General features: G+C 34.1%; 1 protein-coding gene across 1 annotated transcript in view; it reads left to right on the top strand.

Annotated features, from left to right (window-relative positions):
• KIF6 (kinesin family member 6) overlaps positions 1–24,087 on the top strand; it is a 158,325-nt gene that overhangs the window by 59,927 nt on the left and 74,311 nt on the right. The window contains 2 exon segments of the mRNA XM_037405664.1: positions 7,435–7,540; positions 8,377–8,527. Of these exon segments, the coding sequence (XP_037261561.1) occupies positions 7,435–7,540; positions 8,377–8,527 (257 nt within the window).

Genomic DNA, 24,087 nt, shown 5'->3' with positions numbered 1-24,087 from the left:
CATGCATTTTTAGATAAGAAATATGTGGAGATGTGGAGTTACTTTTTTTAATAACATAGGCATCATTATTAAAGATAATTTTCAAAATTAAGATATAAAGAAAAAATTGATATGGAGTATGTTACTGATAGGAAAGCTATTGCAAATGTCTAGGTAAGCAAATTTCTTTAATTGAGGCAACCTCCCTGATTATCTCAAGTGTTTCAGTAGCTTCTTTGTTTATAGCCTATTTTTCATAAACTTGGATTTCCATTTTGCTTGTCACAAAGTTCACAGCTGACACTCAAAATTAATTGGTCTTTAAGTGAACTTAATTTTGATACATAATATACAGTGTCAGTGATCAGGGGTTAAAAGGCAAGCTCTCCCAGAAATGAATCATGGCACATGAAGCAAGGTCAAAATGAGTCCTTCCAAATCTGTGTTTTGAGACCATGCATCCTGCAAGCTATTGAGAGCTGTAAACTTTAAAAACATACTCTCAGTTGGCTAGGAGTGCTTCTCTGATGCGTTTCAGCTGTGTAATTTGCATCTTTGTTCATGCAAACATATGACTGATTCAGAAGTGGATTTTTTTTAAAAGGATGGAAGTCTTATTTAATGAACGGGTAAAACTGAAGTAGCACAGTGCAACTCCAGAATGATTAGATGAGCACTATCAGAAAAATTGCATGAAATCTAAAGTAATGTGAATAGAAAACTTTTGTGATTTATGTGTGGTCTAAATGGTAAGCAGGCTTCATTAAAAAAGAATTCCCGAAGGGCAGAAAGTTACAGGAGAAAAATATCGTTGGTAAGGTAAAAGCTGTCTGTGAGCTGCAGTTCAGTGTGTGTTTATATTTGCAAAAAAAACTATAAAGAGGGAAATGCTAGAGCAAGAATTTGGGACTGATTCACAGTCACTAACCAGAGAGCACTGTTTAACAGGTTTCTATCCCAACTGTTTGTAACTGTTTGACAGTGAGTTTTCTTCCCAGCATCAGTATGAGAACAGACTTGTGCTTGACACAGCTTGTGTTTTCAGCCTGGTGTTGTGTTTCAAACTCACCTGGATTAGCACTGTAATATTTTCCTTTTGTACTTTCTTAGTATGTGTAAGACCACTACCACAGAGTTTTAAATTAATCTCAGAAATGACATGATACTGTTCCCTTGGCATTGACTTAGAATTTTTTTTTTCTTTTACTTATGTTTTCTGTTTTGTTTTGGTTTGGTTTTTTTCCCCCAATGAGCACTGAGAAAGAAAACACTGTTCTTTGTTTACTGCTGTTTTTCACAGAAAATGGGTCTTTGTTTGATACTTCCATATTTTTCCTCCTTCGGGGAATTTCTGTTGGGAAAACTATTCTTCCTGATACAGCAGGGTTCTGGCAAACAGGCTTCAACACAACCTTGCTCTTATTAGTATAAGTTAGGCCTCCTATTCTTAGGGCAGAACCTCACAGTCCTAAAAGGAAGAATAGAAATGTATGAAAAATACCCTTTTTAGGCTTCCTCTTTAATAACATTAAATTATAAATATTTAATGGTCTATAACTTCCTTTGCCTAACAACATACAACAGAAAAGGAAAAAAAAGGGAACCATTTTGGATCTCCAGAAGTTAGGAAAGACATCTTCATCTGACACTGATTTTAAACATTTTTTCTTGTCACGTGAAATTAGCTATGATTATCCCTGCTCCAGATTTGATTAGCACAAATTCTGCATGGAAACATTACTGAGTGCCTTAGTAAGCTGAAACTAATGAAGAATGCAGCAGCTGGCTTGCTTATGTTATTAACTACAATAAATAACAGACTATTAGTTTAATAATTATTTCTACATAGACATAGAGATTTTAGCATTTCTAAAATATACTTTTAGGGGTGTTTTATATTTGTTTAGTACTGTCAGTGCAAGTGTCTTGTGGCTAGGTACTTCTAGTTCAGATTCAGATTTTCTGATGTAACTCACCAGTATAACAAAATCCCCTCAAATTTAAATAAATTGACCATCTTACGTTAAAAGAATATCAAATTCTGAAATAAAGATACATGCTGCATATTTCCACTGAAGCAACTAAGTGTGTCTTGTAAGCAATTCAGTAATTTTAAATTCTGCGTTTGTAGCTAAACCCATAATTAGGTATCTATTGAATTTCAGTTTCCATCATTGCTTTTTCCTATCAAGCTGAGTGTACTTTGACTTTCTAAGCTAAGCAGTGAGAAGACTGGGGGCTAAGTATTTTTTATAAAGAACTCTCCAGTGTGAAATAGAATTCCTGGTATTGATCTCCAGACAATAGTATAGAGACTATCTCTTTATTCAGGTTTCTTCTCCAGTGAGTGAGAAGTATTTGTTACTAGGCTTTGTGTTGTTATTTTATTACTTGATCTTTGCATTGATTATCTTTATTTTAATTTTCCTTGAGAGATTATACTTTTTGATACTGATGGGTATCTTGCAAAGTGCTTGTAATACGCTCGTTTTGTAAGTTGGTAATAAAAAGATAGAATACCAAAACAGAAAATTATTTCTTCTGCAGTCCATCTCTTATATAATGACAAAAAAGTCTAGCGCTGCTGTAGTGCCTACTCTTCATAAATAAAGTCAAGAAAGAGTGAAAAAAAAAAACCCAACCCAACCTAAACCTCATACTGCTAGCAACAAAGTTTGTAAATACTGCGGAAGGGGCTTTTGTATGTTTTGTGGTTAATTTAATTTTTTTCTGCTTGATCCTAGCTGGTTTTCATTATAAGCTTCAACAAAAGTGTCTTGGGCTTTTTTTCCTCCCCTCTAGTTTATGACGTACCTTGGTACCCTCAACCATGTCATAGAATCTACATACATGTACATCTGTGATTTTTCAAAATTATTTTCCTAATGACTTTTAGCAATAGGTGTAGTGGGAAAATTAACATTCAGCCTGGGATGTTTTGGGAGAAGAAAAGCTCAGTCACAAATATAGAAATTTTTAATGTATGTTATGTATCCCATGCCAAGCATGCTCATTCCTTTTGCAAGTTCATTTACAAAACTCCCTTCTTTGGGCAGGTTTATTTCCTAATTTCTGTTCTGGAAAGGCATGGAAATATTAATCATTATCCTTGGCATAATAGGAGAAGCTGGTCATCAGCTCAGGTCTTTTTGAAACTATACTTATCAATTTTTCCAGGAAATAGAACATGCTGTCTATCTAAGAGGTCTAAGTATATGGTCTCAGGACTGAGCAACAGCAACTGACCAAAAATACTTTGTTTCCTATGTTCTTTTAGTTATTCTACTATGACTGAGTTGGAAAAGGTCCTCAAGAAAAAGAACATTGTTATTTCACCTCATGATTTCACATTACCTTTGCTCTGCCACATACACATGACTCTGAGTAGGCAACTAAAGATTTGCTAGAGGGTTTTCTGGATTTCTTGTACTTTATGGGTTTCTTGTTCCTCTTGAACTTCTAGGCCCAACTTTGTTCAGTGCTGGGCTATTTTATGTGTTTTTCTGGTTTGCCTCTTGCTGACTGTTCTTGCAAAAGTCTTTAGTTGGAGAAAAACTGTTTAATATGCATTCCTGTGGTAGATAACTAAGGAACAGAGTTTAGGTGACTATCTCAGAAGATATTATTATTGCTAAGGAGAAAGGTATTATCCGTCTGTTCAAGGTAACTGAATGAAACCAAAAGCCCTGTCCATTCTCCCTCACCTACAAGAAGGGTGTTCTCACTCTGCCTCTTTTGATGGGAGGATGACTACAGCCTGTGCCTGATGCTTTGACTAGAAAAAATGTGTTTGAGCTGTAACCATAGATGCCCTATATGAATTTCTTAAATCTTTTACAGCTCTATTTTATGTAATTCTGTTCTTTAGGTTTTCATACATTCCATAGATTTATTTCTATTTTAATGAGTATTTATAACGATAAATACAATAAAGTGTTTGAGTCAGGAATAGGAGAAAGAAAAGGATATTCTTCTTGTAGAATTGTATTTTCCTTTGCTTCCGAATCACCTAGCAAGCAGATCTACCTATCTAATATATGTTAGGAAAAAGGAAATGTACAGTCAGTATTCCATTTTTTTTTTTATTCTCTGTCTTTTTTTTCCACTCCTCCTGTAAGTTTTTATTGTCTCCTTGATTTATTCTGTGAATATCTCTGAAAATGAAATGGAAGTAGCATTGGGGTTTTTCATTTGTAAAGCAGCAAATCTGCCATTGTATAAATTCATAAGAGAATTTTTCAATTGTTTTCATAATCCTTGAGCTGATAAATTATTTGGACAAATATTTTCAGTTAACCAAGACCTGTTCATTAAGAAGAGAAACTCCAAGTTGCATCTGTATCACACTGTCAGGTTTTTTACCTTTGTTTAATACTTCAGTATACTGGAAGAACTCCTAGAATATCCAGTGTTGTCAGACTGTGTGTTTATTTTAGAAAGAGTTCTGGTAATTTCTACATGGAAACCTAAAAAAACATCAGGGATGCAGTGATTTCTTTTGCTGTTATTCATGGGGATTTTCATTGTTGCTTTTCTTTTTTTATTTTTTTTTTCTTCAGTGTTTAGGCTAGGTTGGCCTGTTCTTGTTCTAATTCTTAAAGATGAAATTTTTAAAATGTATCTGAAAATACACTGAAGAGTCTGCTGTTCCCTATAATTGGCAAAGAGCTTGAATTGGTTTATAATTTCTGATTTATTTTCTGCTATTTCAGACTTGACTCAGTCCTCTGGTGTTCAAATGTGTTTTGGCTTCTTCATAGTCCTTGGGACACAAAAAATGAATTGGGCTGTTGTGTTTTTTTAAGAATGCCAAACACATTAAAGGTAATGTAAGAGAAAGGAAATAGCAGCTCGTATCTATAACTACAGCTTTTCTATTTTGCTAATCTTGACAAATTAACCTTGTCTCTTGACTGGCAAATAATAATTTTCAAAATAGAGCATTATTTTACAGGAATTATATATTCTTTTCCTTCTCTTGAAGTATTGTAACTTTCTGCAGTGTTATTCCAGTAATGATAATGGTGCAAGTTAGTGTAATTTTTTTGATTGATTCCCATAGTCTAAATCTGTGGTAGTCTGAGTATGGCTAAATCCCTGGCAAACAGGTAATCTTAGTAAGGTTAAAATATCTCCTCTCTAATTTCTAGTTCAAGATTAAAGGCCCATTTTTATAGATGACTTCATATAGTCAGTCTAGACAGTCTAGTTATAAAAAAATATTATTTTACTTGTTTCCTTTTACTTACTGAAATCAGTAAGGTGCTTAAGATATTGACAAATACTGACTTTCTCTGTGTCTGTTTAATCACCATCACATACTCATTAATAGTATAAATGCCTCTCTTTTCGCAGTCCTTACAGAAATGCCTGCCTGCACATATGAAGAATTAATTCTCTTGGTTGTTGTACATTGTGCGTCTGCAGAGTATGAATAACTTCTTGTACTACTGGCCTCTGTTCTGTTGGACTCTTCATGCAGAAAGAATCATGTAGCTATAAGTAAAATTTTGGTCTATTACCCAGTAATTTTTGTAGTCTCTTAACTTGAGAAGCAAGTCAATGCCAGTAATGCTTCTGTAACTAATATTTCTCTTAAAATAGCCTCTCCCTCAAGCTCACATTGACTTAAGGGAGTGTTCTATAAATTCAGAAGTCAGGAATTTTGCACATATAATGAATGGTATAGACAACATATTTGTCTCTTGTTCTTTAACTGAAATAATGAAAATGGGAAAGCACAGTTTATCTGCAACTAACTGAGGGTTGCTGTCTTCTTTTCTCTAGTTTTTCTCCTGTTTTGAGAACTGACACTTTGTCGCAATGAACTCTGGAGGAGATGAATAACCAAACCTGCCTGTTATGGTTTCCAATGTTCATTACAGCATTACAGCTACTGATTTTCAGATATTTATATCCTGAAAATGATTTATTTTTTTCTGTTTGTTGTGTATCACATTGTTTCACCCTCCAGCAGGCAATTGTTACTACAGTATAGTAATGTGAGGAATCTCAGAAAGAAATCTTCAAAAGCAAGGTGATATCCCAACCACTACTTTAGGGTCAACTTTAGATACTGTGATATTATAATGCCTAAAATTTTTGTATGTGGTTGCAGCAAAGTAATTCAGATAATCAAATGACAACAAGATTCCCAGTCCTGTAACTGGTTTGGGATAAATTACTATTAAGCGACATTCAGAAGGCTTCCATATAAAGTGAGGAGCTGAGCAAAACTATTTCAAAAGAAACACTAGGCACAGAGATGATTCTGAACTCCTGCCTTTCTCTGGCAGTTGGTCACTTTATGCTGGTACTTTAGATACCTTTGCTCACTCAGGTTCAGAACCTAAGTTCATCTTCTGAGGATAATAACTTAAATAAACATTCAAAATCATAGTATTACACTGTACAGGCATATGGCTGTCATTGTTGCCCACCGTTTGCCTAGGAGGTTAATGGTAACAGCATTTGTCAGGCATGAAAAAGCTTTTAATCTAAAACCAGTTGATGGAGTTCCAACTTGCACTTTCTGTTTCCTAGAAATTTACCTTAGTAAGTGGATTAAGGGCTAATTTTATTTTAAAAATCATCTGCTCTTTTTGTTGATGATTTGCCACGCACTCTGGAATGCAAGACATGGAGAGCTGGTGGCAGCATGCATCTATCCATATAGCTGTGACATCCAGCCCAGAGGCATGCTGTATTATACTTGTGTAGGTTTCCAGTCTTCATATTTTAATTTGGTTTTAAAAAATCAAGAGGATGCTTCTGTGTGCCAAATTTTCTTATGAAGACTGAATTACTGAAATAAAAATTGCTGCTCCCTAAGGAAGATGTCAGATGTTTTTAAATAAGAACCAATTGCAAGAGAATAAAATACTAACTAAATTTCATTTATCAGAAGAAGAGCAGTTAGGTCTTTCAGAAATCTATAAATACCTTCATCAAAAGATAAGTCCCTTTGCTTGGTGATCGGAGCAGGTAATTTTATGTATGAAAGCTATGGTATCTGCTGATACTTGTAATAGAAAAGAAAGTAGATTGTTCTTTTGCACAAATAATCATATATGTTAAAACATCCTGTGCCCAAAGCTTCTGAAAATCTATTCTCATGAGAGGGCAGGCTTTAGATCTTTTCAGTTGAGATGGTAAAAGAACAGAAGGTTATAAAATAAATGAGAAAAAGAAAAGATTACATCTTAGATGCTTTTAATTCTAGAACAATTCCTTAGCATGTGCAAGTATGTCCTGATATGGAGTTGTAGAATCTGCAAATCCAGGTTTTAGTATCAGGAACAAAAGTACATTTCAATTATATGGACCTTGAAGGAAAATCGCCTACCAATATCATTCAGCTTAGTAAATCTTGTGTTGTGTTTGACACGTTACTTTACATAGTTGTCTGCTTGGTTGTGATTTTTTTTTTTCCTTAAAAATGCTTTTTGTTTTCAGGTTGGATGAGTTAATTGAAGCATTTCTTGAAGATAATGATCCTGATAGCACTCTGGATGTTGGTGCTGACATGCACAAGATCAAGTATTGCTTTACTCGTATAAAGGTATTTCTTATAAACATAGACAAAAATGCAACTGGAGCTGAAAATAATTGGAAGACATTCATAGCTGAAAAGTGTCAAAAGAAAGGCAATGCAGTTGAGAGGCATTGGAAAAGGCTAAGACAATTGAACTGGGAAGTGTATGGAGGACTGACAGGAATTCAAAATTTATTTGGAAAAATTCAGCAGCATTTTGTGGAAACCGGCAAGGATCTCAGCATGCAGTAAATTGTAGGAGGACACTGGAAGATATTGGAAACAACACAGACAAGTTATTCGTAATGGATAGATGTATCTATCTGTATTCGCATTACTATGGAGGCTTTATTTGGGACTAACTACATTGAAAGATATAAAAGTGTAAAACAACTATATCCCCAAATCTGTTATACTAACTCTCCTGATGGTGTTGTAAGCGCTTCTAAATCATGGAGCAAACAAGATATACTCAAACTGAGAAGGACAAGTAAAATTAACGGGGAAAGCAATGTATTTTGGGATATAGTTTTTCAATATGGACATGTATACACTCCTGATTTTTATTTATTGTCTTTAAATAATTAGGGTTTAGTTATATTGTTAATACTGAAAGTTCTGTGATAATACAGAACATGGGAATTTATTTATGTGTAGAAAGAGTAAAGTAAATCATACACTTGGTAGTGAAGATCAACAAGTACAACTTGTTCCATACTTGGCACAACACATATAACTTGACAGTCGACTGGTCGCATCATTTCATTCTGTCTTTTCTACCATAGTTAGACAGTCTCAGAATAGAATAAATACATAGCTGGAGCTCAAGTTGAAAGTGCCCTTTTTTTTGTTTCTTCTAATAGCAACTAATGAATCATTCAAAGATTTCTGATAAAAAACTTATCTCACAACACATCTCTGAAGAAAAAGACACTAACAAAGAATCAGGAGGAGAAGAACTGAAAAGGCTCAAAGAACTTCTGCAGCAAAGAGACAATGAAATCAGTATCCTTTGTGAGGAAGAAAAATAACATTTGGATTTGAGCTGATCTGTCTACAATGGTTTTTGTGTGTGTGAGATAGGCATGAACTGTGTGGAAGGAAATTCTCTCTACTGACCCCACTGGTTTAAAGCAATTACTCAGTTCCCAACTTCTATGTGGCCGAGCCCCTGCTTTACACCTGCTTCTATTTCAGTTGTGACCCAAACCAAAATCCTGGATCTGAGCACTACTTAGCTTCAGAACTGTCCAACCAAGATCCAAATACTGTGCTTCAGACCACTCCTAAAACACTCTCCTCAAGCAAATTAAAGCTTTTTGTAGAATGGGAAACTCTGATGCTATATAAAGACCAATTTATCACCCTACAAAGAACAGAATTTCCTCTAAGTGTTATTTTTAGCCAGATGAAGTGCTACTTTGGGGGCTGTTGGGCTATTTGCCTTTAGAATAAATAGAAAAGTTGTACTTTTTACATGCAACTTTAAAAATTAAATTAGACCTGAAGCTTTTTGCATATAAAAATATTAAACTTCTCAGACGTGCTTTGTCCATTTCAGTGCCTCACAGAAAACACATGAGTAGCTGCATTGTTGCGCAATGGCTGGAAGTTATTTTTAGCGGGTTGACAGAACTGTGGTCAGATGGCAGCACCACTATGCCCCTAACTTTGTGGCTACTTGGTGGATAAAATTTGAATATGGCAGAGAACTGAAAAAAAAGTTTTTGAGTTTATAGGTAACAGATTCTTTCACAGTTATTAGTAAAAAGCAAACACACTTGCATTCTTTGTGCTCAGCAATTCCAGGTCAATTTTATACGTCAAATGAGAATGGCATTTTACTTTGGGATGTAGCATATTACCAGTCTGAACAGAGGTGGCAGGAAAGCTTCTTTATTTCTGCTCCGTCACAGAAAAAATGTTCATTTTCCAAGATGCACTTTCAATAAATCCAGATATAACACTGACTTATCATTCCTTTTTTTAAAAAAATCATTTTTAAGATCTGCATTCCCAGTAACATTTCTTTCTGAAATAAATTATTTCATTAGTATGAGATTGATAGTGAAAAAAAGCAAAATATCTCTATCTAATGCACTTTTGCTTGATAGATATATATAGCTTGGTTTGCAGGGAAGAAACTTGTGTAAATCCATGTTAGAGTTATATAGGAAGACTATAAGAACTAAGACTTTGAACACAACACTGATTTACAGAGTCTGGAGCGGCTAAGTGACTGTACATCATCATTAGAAAATTAATAACATGTCTAATGTGATGAAGTGGTGAGCAGTATGGAAGCTATTTAGTCAAACTATGAGGTCCTTCTTGCCTATGGTAGCTAGGAGCTATCATAACAACTGAATTGTAAAGTATTTTATTATTACTACCTAGTGCAGTTAATAATATTCCCCAAAGACTACTTCGATTTTCTGCTGTTCATTTAGAAGATTAATTAGGATTAAAATGAATAGCATATCAAAAAAACATATCACAGGGACTCCTGTGGTTTTGGCTGAATGCAATTTTCATCAAAAGCCCTCTACAAGTTGTTAGGTGAAACGTGTTTATACCAAACATACTCCAGTAAATACAATGTTAGTGGAAGAAATTTCCTAAAGACCTCTTCTGCTTTTTAATAAACCTTATTGTGAAAGCTGACAGATGTAATGCACTTAACAGACTACCTGTAAATTAAGGGTTTTTTTTTCTTTTGTTCTGAAATTTTGCTTATCACAAAATTGAAAAGGGGAGTGTCACACAATGGCAATAAGATACTAGAGTTTTAATTCCTGTCTGTCTGTAAATGCTTTTCTCAGGCATTGATTGAATGGAATCAACAATTGTGGTCAATGTGTAAATTTCAGTAAAATTTAGTAAATTTTACTGTTTAGTAAAAATGAATCTGCTGTTTGGAAAAACTAAAGTGAATTAATATAACTACAAAGAATATGCCTAACTTCAAATTCACATTCACATATAGGATTCCATAATGTGAATTGTTCCACTTGGGAAAAAAAAAAAAAAAGACTTAGGAATAAATGAAGATGATTGTTGCTTTATAAAAAAAAAGGGTAATTAATGATTTCCTTAATGTAACTTCCAGATATTCTGGTAAATATGCTAAAAAAAGGAAAAAAGACAGCAGGAGATGCTCCTTTCCAGGTTAATGCTGCCTCTGCTGGTTGTACAGTCTTGGAGCACTCTCTTCCTATAAACTTGGAAGAAAATCGGGGTCCGTCTAGCTGTTCTAGTATGAAGCAGGCAAAAGATTTCAGCTCTTCAGTTCATAGGCTTCCTTTTCTTTCAAGACAAACAGGTTAGTGTAATTAAGTGAGCAGTTATTAGATTTTACAAATGGTTTACAGCTTGTCATTCAAATATGTACCAGAACAGGAAAGTTTTATTTTCAGTATCAGCCGTATTGGTCTCTAATTCTGTATTCATAAATGCAGGGATTTAAATTTATAGCCCCTCAAGGTGCTGATGGCTTTTACAATCTGATTTGAATACTCTGTTGAATATCCTGAAAATCCAAGTATACATTTAGTTGCTGGCCCTTGAATCTTTGAACACATTCTCAGAAAAGTGTTTTTTGAGCGTAACTAATTAAAAAGTATTAGGAAATAATAAATTTCTCCTGGAAGGTTTGAAAATACCGAGTTTTAACAAAGAAGAAATCCAATAAAACCAATTTGTTTTCTTTTTTTTTAACCTTTCAGCCTAGGAGAGAAATCTTACATTCAAATAAAATGAAATGTCATTAATTATGCTTCTAGCTCTGATACCAGATGGTAAACATGAAACTTTTTGTGATCATCTTTAAGATTTTTAAATATTTATTATACACTTTAGATATCTGGGCTTTATTTAGCATTTTTAACAAACCTTGGTGATTATTTCTATTGTTAAAAAAAAAAGAATATTATTAAGTAAACTGAGACCTTAGTTCCAGAAATGACAAATAGCTCCATTTTTATACATGTGAGTGGCTTTAGTGATATGGTACCTTTCTGGAGCAAGACCTTAGTAAGTGTGAATAAAGTAAAAATTCTTATGCTGATGTATTTTTAAAAAATATATATTTTAATTATTTCTCAAGTGGTTTAATAATTTACATCATTTGCAATCAGTTAGGGCTGAGCATAAATAATGAATTCACTTAGGATAGCTAACGCACTCAACACCATTTTACCAAGTGCTGTAACTCTGTCAGCAGATGAGTACTATTTGTCCATAGGTGACTTATGAAAGGTTTTTCTCTCTTATGGTAAAGCCAGTGTATTGTTATTCATGCTTTATTCTAATTGAGCTGTTTTGTAAAATTTAATAGGTGAGCATATCAAATACTGTTCATTGAAAAAAGAACTATTTGAGACAGATGGCTGGCACAGGGAATCTGCTGCAATGATGAAGTATTGTCTTTGGTAAATCAATGAGTAAATGTAATTGATTCCCATCTTGTTTGGATAATGAGTTGTAAATTAATATCTGTCTGGGATGAGAAGATAGTATGAGTATGTTTTGACATAAGACATTTTTTTTATGCGATTGGATTGCACATTATATGGTTTTCTCATTCTGAAAGTAGCTGGAAGCTTATTCCCTTCTTTGCACTCCTCTTTTCAATCAGTTTTGAGTCAGGTTGTGATATTCTGTGTCATTTCATGTGGACGTGAAAACCATGAGGTCCTCAATAACAGAGATGCTAAGTATGAACATGGAAGTTCTTCCTTTAGGTTCACTTATAGTTAATTTATTTTTAAATTTTTTATTCATGTTGCTTGAGGGTTACAGATAAATAAAAAGTTATTTTTGGACTATTTTAGGTGGCCATATATCTCTGCATTCCTTTAGAGTGGCCTGACATACTGCTACAAACCTATTCCAGTGCAATTGGCAGCATTTGGACTTAACAGCTATACATTACAGAAGATTTTATGTTGTTATAATGATAATGCCTTAAAAAATTATTTGTTAAAACACTTGGGTTATTGTACTCAGGGAATACTTAGAATGGCAGACATTAAAAAGTAGCAGAAACACTGTTAAAAATGTATGTATTAACACAACATGTACAGCCTTGCCAGTGTGCCTTAAATCCAACCTCAGGAGACCAGTTGTCTCTGCAGGAATATAACTGAGTGTCCAGGCTCTTTTGTGCCTTCATGTCTCTGAAAATGACAGTATTTTCTACCTAATATATAAGTATTATTTATTTTTCTCTTTCTTCTATTTCTTACATTTCTGAAAGTAACAAGCTTCAATATTTATCTTCATATTGTGACTGTTCTATTTCAAAATTTTTGTAGACTGGAGATTATATTTTTCAAATCAACTTGTAGTGTTTTCACAGTTTGATTCTCCATTTGTATTAAGAGCCACGTTTGAGAAAAATGTTCTACATAACGCTTGTAAACATATGCAGACATATTTCATCAGAAAATGTTGAGAAAGGTCTCACTGTGTACTTATGCATAGTACACATAAAGCCATCATATCAGATGTTGTTTTGCTACAGGTGGAGAATTTTAATGAAATTTAAACAAATTTTTTTAGAATTATTAGAGCTTTTGTAGTCTTTAAAATTACATTTGAGATTTTAGATTTTTTTAAATGTATTTGAGATTTTAAAATAATATATAAAATCCAGAATGGATAATGACCCAAAGATTAGGAAAAATGAAACAAATATTTGAGAACATGCAGTAATAGTTAGAATAAGGCCAGAGGGCTCAAGAAAAAGAAAAAAAAAAAAAAAAAGTCAGTAAAAAGAAAGCCAGTACTATGACAAGCAGCCTATGCCACAGTAAAAAATAAAATAGAACTATAAATTAAGGATCAATATCACATGAAGAAAAAGACTGTACCCATATGAAGCATTCCACTTTCTTTGTAGGCAAGTTACTGTTTTGAGATCCTTAGCTGCAAAGTAGCATAAAACCTCAAGTGGTTATTACTATTTTTTCTATTTTATTATAAAGCTATGACAGTGCAAAGATACATTGGTACATTCCTTGGCAGACAAAAACTCTTAGCTCTGTCTGCTGGTGGCTAGGATATAGTTCTCTTTCCTATTGGACTCAGACCTGAACACATTTGTACGCTTCAGGCTCAATTAATCCCATTTGTTCTATCGAAGAATGAAGCAAAATATCTTGAAAGAACACCATCTGGCAAAAGGCATAGTGGTCAATTTACATAACAAAATAAGTTATTTGCAAATATGTAATTTTAATACTCTAATATCCAGCACATATGTATTCTCACTTCAGTTTTTCCTTTTAACCTTCAAATTTCTGTACGGATTTGAAAAGCTTTCTCAACATGGTAATTTTCTGACAGCCTGCTGTAGCATTACAGATAAAGTTGTCAGATTGCTGGGGGACTTGTGAAAGAATGGGAAAGTTTGATAGGAACCATTGCAAAAGTGTGAAATGTTCTTCTCGGGATTTAGGAATTACCTTAGACCTTGTCAGGACTCATAGCTAATTCTTCTAATATTGTCTTACACTCTTAATACAGCTGCTAAATTCCAGAAACTTACGTTGTCAGCTCCAAAAGTTATAAGTACTGAATCATGCACCTTAAAAGTTTAGACTAAATATTCAAACAATTAGATTCCAGAAGAGTGAGTTGTAAAAGATACAGAGGCATAAGTAATATTTACTGTTAATTTTTTGGAAAATATTCCTCTGAATACTAAATTTTCAGAACTACTTGAAGCCATTCCTGGAATCTGAGTTTACAAAATTTTAGGGATATTTCACTTTATCTTTATAATTAGTAACACAGGATTTAAGTATATGCTTCAATATTTCTATAAACAGCAACTCAAACTGCAAATTATATTCACCAGTTAGTATGTCTTGGGTGAGGGAGTTGTTATAGTGGCTAATTGGAAAGGTTTAACTGTTAAGCACTGCAGTTCTCTCTCCTTACATCATCTGAGCTGGTTATTTATGACAATAAATAACAATATTCAAGCAAATTGTTAATTTCAAAATCCACATAAAGCATCTTCCAGTAACTGTAGACAGATTATTTAATTTAGAACATTTCATTTATTTTGCAGTTGATATATTGTATAGCTTTACTATTTGTTTGCCCAGAAACAGATCTTTACCATTCTGTGATAGAAAAATTTCATTCTGTTACTTTCATGCTAGATGTGATGCTGTTTTGCATCATAAAATCTCCAGACTTACCTGATACTCAGTCTATCAAAAAAAGTAATTTATGCTACTAAATTTATGAAAAGTAATGAATGTTAAGAATACAGGAAGCCTTTGGCAAGCAAAGTTTGTTTCTCTCTATGGCAAAAAATATATTATGTCACAGAACTGCTATCTCTGTGTGGTGAAACTTACTTTTACCACATTTTGCCATATGATCTAGCACCATTTCTGCATTGAAAGATATAGGTTATCATGTTTCTAGTCTATCCTGTCCCAACACTGATTTAAGCAGGAGAAATGCAGCAATACTGTTTCACTGCTAAGGTTGAGGTAATAATCTGTGTTAATAGCAAAATTCTTGTCTTGAGTTCATCACAGCAGTAAACTCCTTGGACCAAATTTGTCCCACAACAGGCTGACTTGGAAGGCGAATGAGTGACTTCTACAACCGTACACATCTATATAGGCATGCCTGTGGTTTTATTTTTTTTAATGTCCATCCCGCATTGAATGTGCATGCTCTTTCGGAAGAAACTCAGTTAATATAATACATCTTCAAAGGCTTAACATATCTGTAGTATTTACTTTCCTATACATTCTGTCTTTCTCCCACCTCCTGTATGCCTGAAACTCTGAATAGCAGCCTTTAACAGTAATGACTGTAGAAACACAATGAGAAACAAAGTCTAACACCCAGATTTGATTTCCAAGTAAGTCTTTGGGTACCATTGTAACATATTTCCAAACTACTAATAAATACTAAGTTCTAGAGAGTTGATTTAATGTTAAATGGTATTTTTTTCTGAACAGGTGTGTCTCTAACTGGTTGTTTAAATATCAGGGATCGTATTCAAAATAATGTTGTTAGCAAAATATTGTTGAACACAAGGTCTGATGCCAGTGGAAGACCTGATTAAGAATGGCTGTAACTGGACATGTGGATTGTTGCTGTGTTTTGTTTGTGCTTTTTTCAGTGTATGTTACAGTCTGTATTAGGATGTTCTTGAAGATTAGAGCAGTGGACTATACAGGTGCAGTGTCCTAGTAATGCCCTAGGTTTCACTGGTGACATTGGGTTACATAGCATTGAATTCTGCAGCGAAAATTATACCAGTTTTCATGCTGACAAATTTGTTTTCTTGGATCCCAAAAGACTTCTTTTTGGAGGGAGTGGTAGGTAGGCTACCTGGAAGCAGTGGAAGGCTGCCTGCTGCTGACGTTTTGGCAAGCCAGCTCCCGTCACTGGGGAGGTTTTATGGATTGCATGAGACAGCTTAGAGTGAACAAACCAGAACATTTTATCCTACTCCAAGTGTTATACCATAAAAGGGAAGATCTTACTTTTCAATATCCATCTTAATCACAAAAGACTCTAAATTATAAATCCATAACTACATGAGTAAAAGTGAGCAAAACACTCTTAACATACTCAGTAGCTGCTGTTATTTATTGTATTATAATATCATTCATAAATCTGAAACAGACATAACTCTCTGGCTATGAATTTAATTTATGTTTCAGATGAGCATTCCGGAAAATGCAAAGATGATTTATTGGCACAATAACCTGAGCTTTACAAATTCTTCAATGATTTTATTTGTAATACAATGATTTAGTTCATCATAAAGTGTCCACTGCAGCTTTAGTTTTATTCATGATTCATATCTGGTGGAGATATTGTATGTCAAGTACAAATTCAAATGTGGAACTATATATAATCTTTCTCAGGAGATGTTGTCAATTATTACAAATTAGTAGTTTTAGGATAAATCAAAGTATGGATGAACCTGGCAAAAAAAAGAATAAATCTGACTTATACACATCACTGGAGTGATAAACATTTTGTTGTATTTTTTTTATCATATTATATCACCTCTATTGTACAGATAAGTCTTATTTTGATATAGATCTCAGACTGCTGCTTGCTTTTAGCATAATTCTGTCAGTGTAGGAGATGCATGATTTCATTTTTCCTCCTGCTGGATTTTTTTTTTCTCCTGAAATATAAACAGTTTGGTTACCAGAAAACAGTGTGAATATTGTGACATTCAGAGAACACAATAAATGTCAGTGAGAGCTTCAAATACTTGTATATGCTTATGGGCTTGAGAAAGATTATTTTGCTCTCACCAAAGATTTTATTAGGATCATGTTTTGACCATTTTTGGCCACTTTCTTTACATTTCATTTAGAAGTTGTGAGGGTTTTTTAAAAGTTTCTTTAAGAGGTTACCTGCTGTTTAACCCATTCAGGGTTTAATATTACTTTTGGCTAGGCACTATGCAAGCATGTACAAAAAAGAGCATTCCTCCTGAAGGGCTGACAAGCTGACTAAAAGGAAAGGTGAGAGATGGCTTGTATCAATAGATGGTGATTATAAATAGAGAGAAAGTAGTGATGATAACACACCAACTGCTTAATTCTGAAAGCTAAATATTTTCATCTTGTATTAAGACTTCTCAAAATATTTATCTTGCATATTTTACATATTTATGTTGTATTTTGAGGAAAAAGCTTCCTTCTATTGTTGGAAAACCCACAGAAATCTCCCTAATGGAAAGAATTGACTGAGGTTTTCTATCAGAATCTCTTTTGTGTCCTTCAGTTCAGAAAAAGGCAGGTCTCAACCCTCTAGAAAAATTAAGTGCTTAGGAAGCCTATATGTTTCTTGGAGTCTTTTCTGTGTCTGGTGCTGCTTTGGGATATCAGGACAGACTCTTGGCACTGTGCTCATGACAGATCTTTTGTCAACAAACAGATGTACCCATTTTATTGCTATTTGGTCAGCAAAAGAGCTCACTGGTGCATTGAGAATGTTGTTCAGTCTTGCTGTTGATCTTTGTTATTAGTCAGAAAAGGAAGTATGTGCTACATTTTCTGTTACAGGTCCTGAAAAAAAGTATATACTCCATTTGCTCTCCAGTTGAACTTCTATCAGGTCTTAGTAAGATGTAGTGAATATTTCATTGATGCTGTTAAACTTCTGTAACTAATATTTAAAATAAGACATGCTGTTTTGCTAATTTCTTAAGCATTAAATGTTTTCTGTAATGTAAAGTGATTATTTGCTACAATAAATTTTTCATTATTGCCAAGTTTAAGGACCAAGCAGGAAGTATCAGACTTCACTGCTTAAGGTTTAGGTATTTTAAAAAGCCTTCAAAATGAATTCAGCAAATGTTAGCAGCATATGCTTTTGAACAATTTTATGGGGCTCTATTTCTGGTAAGTTTAACAGTTATTTTCTGGTATTTCAGGTCACAAGGTAAAACATGTATTGTATTGCTAAGGCTCCAATTTATGTCATAAATTTGAACATGTCTGTTTTCAGGCACATGTTTTGTAGCATGTAATTGTGGGAATTTTTTAATTTGTCATGTGCTTTATATATTTTGGTATCTGTGTCTTGAAGATCACAGGTTTATTTCCCTTTTTAACCTTATGAAATGAAAAAAAAAAAAGTAAACATTAAAATTCAAAGTAGTTTCTAGAATAAAATTCCTTTCTTTAAAAGTACATTGATCGCAATAAATACCAAGACGACCAACTCTTGTGAATTTATAGGAGACTTGACTGACTTCTGAGGTTTGTTTTTTTGGTTTGTTTGGGGTTTTTTCCAAAATTATTCTATCTGTACAGCTTCCAAGACCTTTATTTTGTTGGGATTCACAGTAAGTCCACGGTGAGTTTTGTTTGAGTGAGGAGTTCGAACTGAACTTACTGAGATTAGTGAACAGTAAAAACTGAATGTGTTAAGAAGTTTCAGTCTCTGTGGAAATAGCTATGTAAGCAACAACAGATGACTATTCTTTGTTACAAAGAAATATAAATACATGTTGTAAGATTTAATGTGAGCTCTTGCAATTGGTATCCCATGATAAAGCCCTGTGTGTTACGATTTTTGTCATCTTAACTAAGTGTTTATAAATATGAACATAGAGTTATTTTTAGGAGATGAAGCCCAGATTTTGATTTTTGGAGCTAGGTCTCCATTTGCAACATCAAAGGCAGGTTTTGTAAGTTGTAAGGATTTAATGAGAGTAGATCATTATAGTACTTTCATTAATTTTTCACAAACATTGAAACTTAATTATCTTCTATATTGAAAATGCTGTTATGTAAAACCACTTACTGTTTATATGACCATCAACAGCTTTTTCTTTCTCCACATTTATCTAGTTTTACAAAAGATTTCTGGTTTTTCTAAGATGCCCGTCATGTCTTTCTTTCCACTTCTCAGCTGGGAATCTCTTCTGATGTGGAACGTATGTTTGGAAGCTTGTTAAAGATGCTTTTGGCAGTTTTTATTGCCTTCCTCTTGAGTCTGTTTAGATGGGGAAACTTTCCAGTATTTCTATGCTAGTTTACTGTTCCCTTATCCAGATTAGTCTGCTGAAATGTAACCTAGTGTTCCCTGGAAGTTCTCTACTATTTCAAATCTTTTTGGCTTCCTGATTCATTGGCCATATTTTGTCTGTCTGAAAATGCTATTGGATCCTTCAGACTAACTCCTTAAAGATGTTTTTGGGTTTGTGACTGAAGCACTTCAACTCTTGATATTTTAGAGGTAAAATATACTTCTGAAAGTTTCTGTGTACTTGAAGGGTGATTGAATTCCTTTATATATTGACTGTCATGTTTGGCAAATACATCTGTAAAACTTCTTCCATATTTTTATTGCTATGAAAATCAGTCCCAAGAGACTACAGTGCCTTTTAGTAGAGTCACTATGTGCACATTTGTATGCATATGGGTAATACAAAAGACTAGAAGGTATTCCTATTAGCTTAATCTTTAGATATTTCTGTGCAGATACTGCTAATTCTGCTAAATAATAGCATAGTCTAGAGTTCTGTTTTGCTTTTGTTTGTGTATTTAATCTAAAAACTGCCTTTTCAGATCTTGTTCGTAACAGAAATAGATAGTCTTGTGAGACTGCTCTCACTGTATTTGAATATAAAAGCAAACTAGAAATTACTGGAAACATCCCACAAACCCCTACTTTTTCCTGGTATTTGCAATATATTTAACAGGTTTCATACAAATGTTTCAGGCCAATTTCATGCTTCTGTTATTGTACAATTTTTCCAGTGAAGTTGGTGGAGCTATGACTTTTTGCCTCAGTGAGAATGGGGTCTCAAGTTTTGGATGCTTTTTCTGACAGGATCTAACGTTGTACAGTTCACTTATCTCTGATACATTGTCCTTTGGTCTCTTAGGTTTTAACTCTGGAACATCTGTTTAGTAACTGTGCCTTTGTTCTGTTTGTTTTCAGCCACTGTTCAGAAACATACTTGTAAAAGAATAGCGTTATGTTAGCAGGGGGTTATCTAGTATTTAGGTTACTTTGAGAAAATTTGGACCATTATTGTCTTTTGCGTGAAAGAAAAGAGTAAACATTACTGGAGGTAAGGTGATATTTGGTTTTCCATTACGTTATGCACTAAGTTTGGTAGCCTTTACTTCTAGGGTGGGTAAAAGCTCTTACTGATTTTCATTGCAGGGCTGGTCTTGCAAATCTGTGGCTGAGATGCTCTGCTGTAACCATCTAATAAGCTACATTGAAAACAGTCTTTAATCTTTTTATTCCTAGAGGCAGGTAGGAGCTGGTCTAAGACTTCTATCAGTTAAGTAAAATTTGAAACTGGTTTGATTGCATAGATTTATACAACAATTTGAAGCGATTATGTATAAACTTATGTGCAAACATAGATCCTTGAGATGTTTGTAATAATGGGCCACTCTCCTGAAGCAAATGTGGTATGGCTAAAGAAATTTTTTAATGTTGGTAAGCATTTAGCAGGAATTCCAGTTCTTCAAACCACTGATATCTGACTCTGATACATTGAATGGTGGAAGCTCATCATGACAAAATTCTAAACTACTTTTGTATTGTATTACAGTGCTTATGAATAATTTTCTCCCACTTAGTAGTTTTTCTGTTTTCCTGTTTTTCAGTTTTTCCTGATAATATGATTTCTATAAGTGAGTCATTTGGTGACTGTTGAGCAAAATATTTGCTGAAAGAATTTGTTGTTGTTGTTAATGATGCTATGCCAAATACTTGCACAAATAGTCATGCTTGTAGTTTGAGACCCCTACCTAATTTTCAGCATACTTTTACTAGACCTGCATTCACATAAAACTAAATTTCATCTTTTGCTGTCTTTTCTAGTGTCCTAATCATCAGTCTAGTTTCCAATCATTTTCGATAATCAGTATTCTCAGTCTTTTACTTTATTTTGTCTTGAGTGTAACAATCTCTAGCCTTTTCCATTTGGTCATCTCCTGGCCCTCGAACTACTGCTGCCTCTTTGCGTTGCTAAACTTGCTTACTGGTACTATCTTAATATTTTTACTGTTTATTGTAATTCTGTAATTCTTCAAATAATGATAGTCTCAAAAACTATATTCTGAAGTTCACCTCTAGGCAAAACTAACAAAAAAAAGTAATCTGAAAATCTGATGCTGTTAATATTGGATGCCATGCATGCCTTTGAAACCTTCTGCAATTTCTTTTATTCTGCCTATTACAATGTAACTATTGCTTTCTGCTGCCATTTTAGGCTTTCTATTACCTAGAGATAAAAGCCTTTAAGAATATCAGCTTACCATGTTGGAAGTAACAATAAACTTCCTTAAAAATATGAACGGAGAAATTAACTTCTTTAATATTAATAATACGTATTTGCACACTATTTTAGGAAAGCACTGTCTCTCTTTTGCTTATTCCTTAGCAGAAATCAAACCAGTTTCTCCATATTTATGTCTCAATAGAGAGAATACAAAGATGGAGAGTCTGGTTTATCATATCATTAGTTCAAGATTCTTTAATCTTTGGCTTTAAAAACTTTCACTGTCTAAGTGAGATTGATATCTTGGCATCCTTTAGGGTTTGTACATATCTTGATTTATTCTGTCTTTAAAGAAAAGGCAGATTCATGCAGGATTTTTTAATGAAGAGCTGGAGCATTTCAACTGCAATGCTATCTTCTCTTTGCATTGGTTTATACTTCCTGACATTATCTTTAGCTCACATTTTCAAGCTTGTTTTTTCCTTTTGTATTTATGAGGCTGCAGGGATCATTTCAAAAAGGAAATACTTGTAAACGATATCATATGAAATACAAATAAAACTATGTGCATCTAAAATGTCAATGAAAGGGATTTAAAAATAAAGTTTGAAATACTAACTGCAATTCTCTCTCAAAATCACTGTCTTTAAAACCATGAAGTCAATGTGCAATTAACCTTTTATAATCCAGAGGATATCACCCAGAATGTCTCCAACTGACAAAGTGACAAAGAGATAAAAACCTTATCTTGAAAAGATTTTTCTTTTTGAAAGTGTCTGTGTATCTGTTTTCCCCAAGAATAAAACTAAATGTGTTTTCCAGTCCTTGTTTACAATGTATCTGCTTTCAGAGGACAAGCAGTAAGAGAACATAACCTTAGATGTTATTTGTGGGTTTGTGTTACTTCTGATGGATGAGTTTTGTCATGTATTCTGCAAATTTGTATGTCTGTTTTCAGGAGATCTCATTGGAGCCTTTTATATTTAAATTGCCTTAACAGCTAGCTTAACTTTTTTATACTTTCTTTTCTTTTTCTTAAGAATTTCAAAACCTTCTCTTACAGTAAACACAGCACAGAGAAAGCTGTACTGTGATAGAGAATTGTTTGGGGTTTTTTTCTTAAGTGCTTGTCACATCTGACTGCTAAACTGCTGATATCACTCACTTTTCCTGTGAGGCTTGTATTCCTGAAAAAAAAATAATTAAAAAAATCTAAAAATTCATAGCAATACATCGAAATAGTACCTAGACATGGCTGTTGTAAGGACATGTTCCTGTGCCACTGCAAAAACAGACAGCAGCAACCCTTCCTGGGGACAGAAGTGCTCGAAGTATCTGCATCAGTTCCAAGGTCAGATGCCTCACAGGAAGGTATAAAACTCCAACACCAACAGCTGTTTCAGTAACTTGTGGTTCAGTTTGCTTTCTTGCTGATGTCTGCTACTTAAGAGTTTAGCTGCAGTGCTAAAGCACAAGACTGAATATTTCTTCCAGTTTTCAGTTGCTATGATGATGCTATATATGTACCTGGCCAATCCCCTTCTGGTTTCTTAAGGGCCATGTGCATATTTAAAACGATAAGTACTTTGACATTTATAACTAAATCTTTTAAATGCTTGTTTTCTGGGCACAACAGCTTCCACCCCATCAAGGCCTGATGATCAAAACATCCACATGGTTTAAAGAGGGTAGCACAAGGTATCTTATCTCCCACTCTTGGCAGGGGGTCTAGAGTCTGGGGGTGTAGCCTTTAAAGCTAAGAAGGTTAATCACAGAAAGGGTAAGTGCTTAGAAGGTGAGTAGGTCCAAGGCAGTCATGAGATTCATTGTATCATTGCATAACCAAGCAGGATTTATTGTCAGGGCTTCTGTACACCACTAATGCTGTTTTAATCTTTGAGCGAGTACATATAAGCATGTTGTTGTTACCCTATAATGTCAGTTGGACCTCATCACGTATTGAACCTTCATTTAATGTTTTGTTACTTTGTGAATTAGTGCATGCATTTATCCTTATTTTTTTTAAAGGCAAGTTTAAGTCAAAAGGATCTCTTCCCCATGCTTATCTTCCCTCATGAATCATTGCAGGTTGCTCTCATGTGTTGTTCTTAGGCATGTCTTTGAATGAATTTGAAGTTAAATAAGGCTGGATATAAAACTTCAGGTCTTTCTCAGGGTAAAAAGGCCCTGATACAGGTTTCTGAACTTTCTGAATACCTGCTGAATGAATTTCAGTAAGGACTGTAGATTGGAATGTGACATGTTTGATTTTGATTAAAAATTTTAACATACGCTTCTTTGAGATTGAGATTTAAATGAGGATTAACACATCCACCTCAATCCAGATGATTATTATGCAGCATTATGGGAACAATGTGAAGAACTAGTCAGAGCCTACAGTACCACTTTTGCTGGGAAAGAGATGAGGAATAAGAGAGACTGTAGGTTGGAGGTTAGCAAGATCTGAGCTACTAGGGAATGAGAAGTGAGCCCAAGAGAATTATTGAATGGAAAATGGCTAAAGAGAAAAGACAGTAATACGTGTTTTGAAATGACACGTACAATGAAACAACAACAATAGTTGGGAAATGACTGCTTGTCACCCTTAATTAGCCGCTCCCCAAAAAGAACTGAAGGGTCAAAGACAGGGGCCTGACGTGGGGCATGTTTTAGATTTAATGGAGCTTCATTAAATCAGGCAGGCTGTAGGACAAAGTTACAATTTTTAACTGCTGCATATCTAATTGTAGTCCCTTAGGCAATTTTTTTAGTTTTTAAGATAAAGAGGTTGGTCTGGAGTGAAAGCAATCAAATTAAT

This window comes from Falco rusticolus, chromosome 12, assembly GCF_015220075.1.
Source record: "Falco rusticolus isolate bFalRus1 chromosome 12, bFalRus1.pri, whole genome shotgun sequence".
NCBI lineage: Eukaryota > Metazoa > Chordata > Aves > Falconiformes > Falconidae > Falco > Falco rusticolus.
This window is presented reverse-complemented; position numbering and strand designations above follow the sequence as displayed.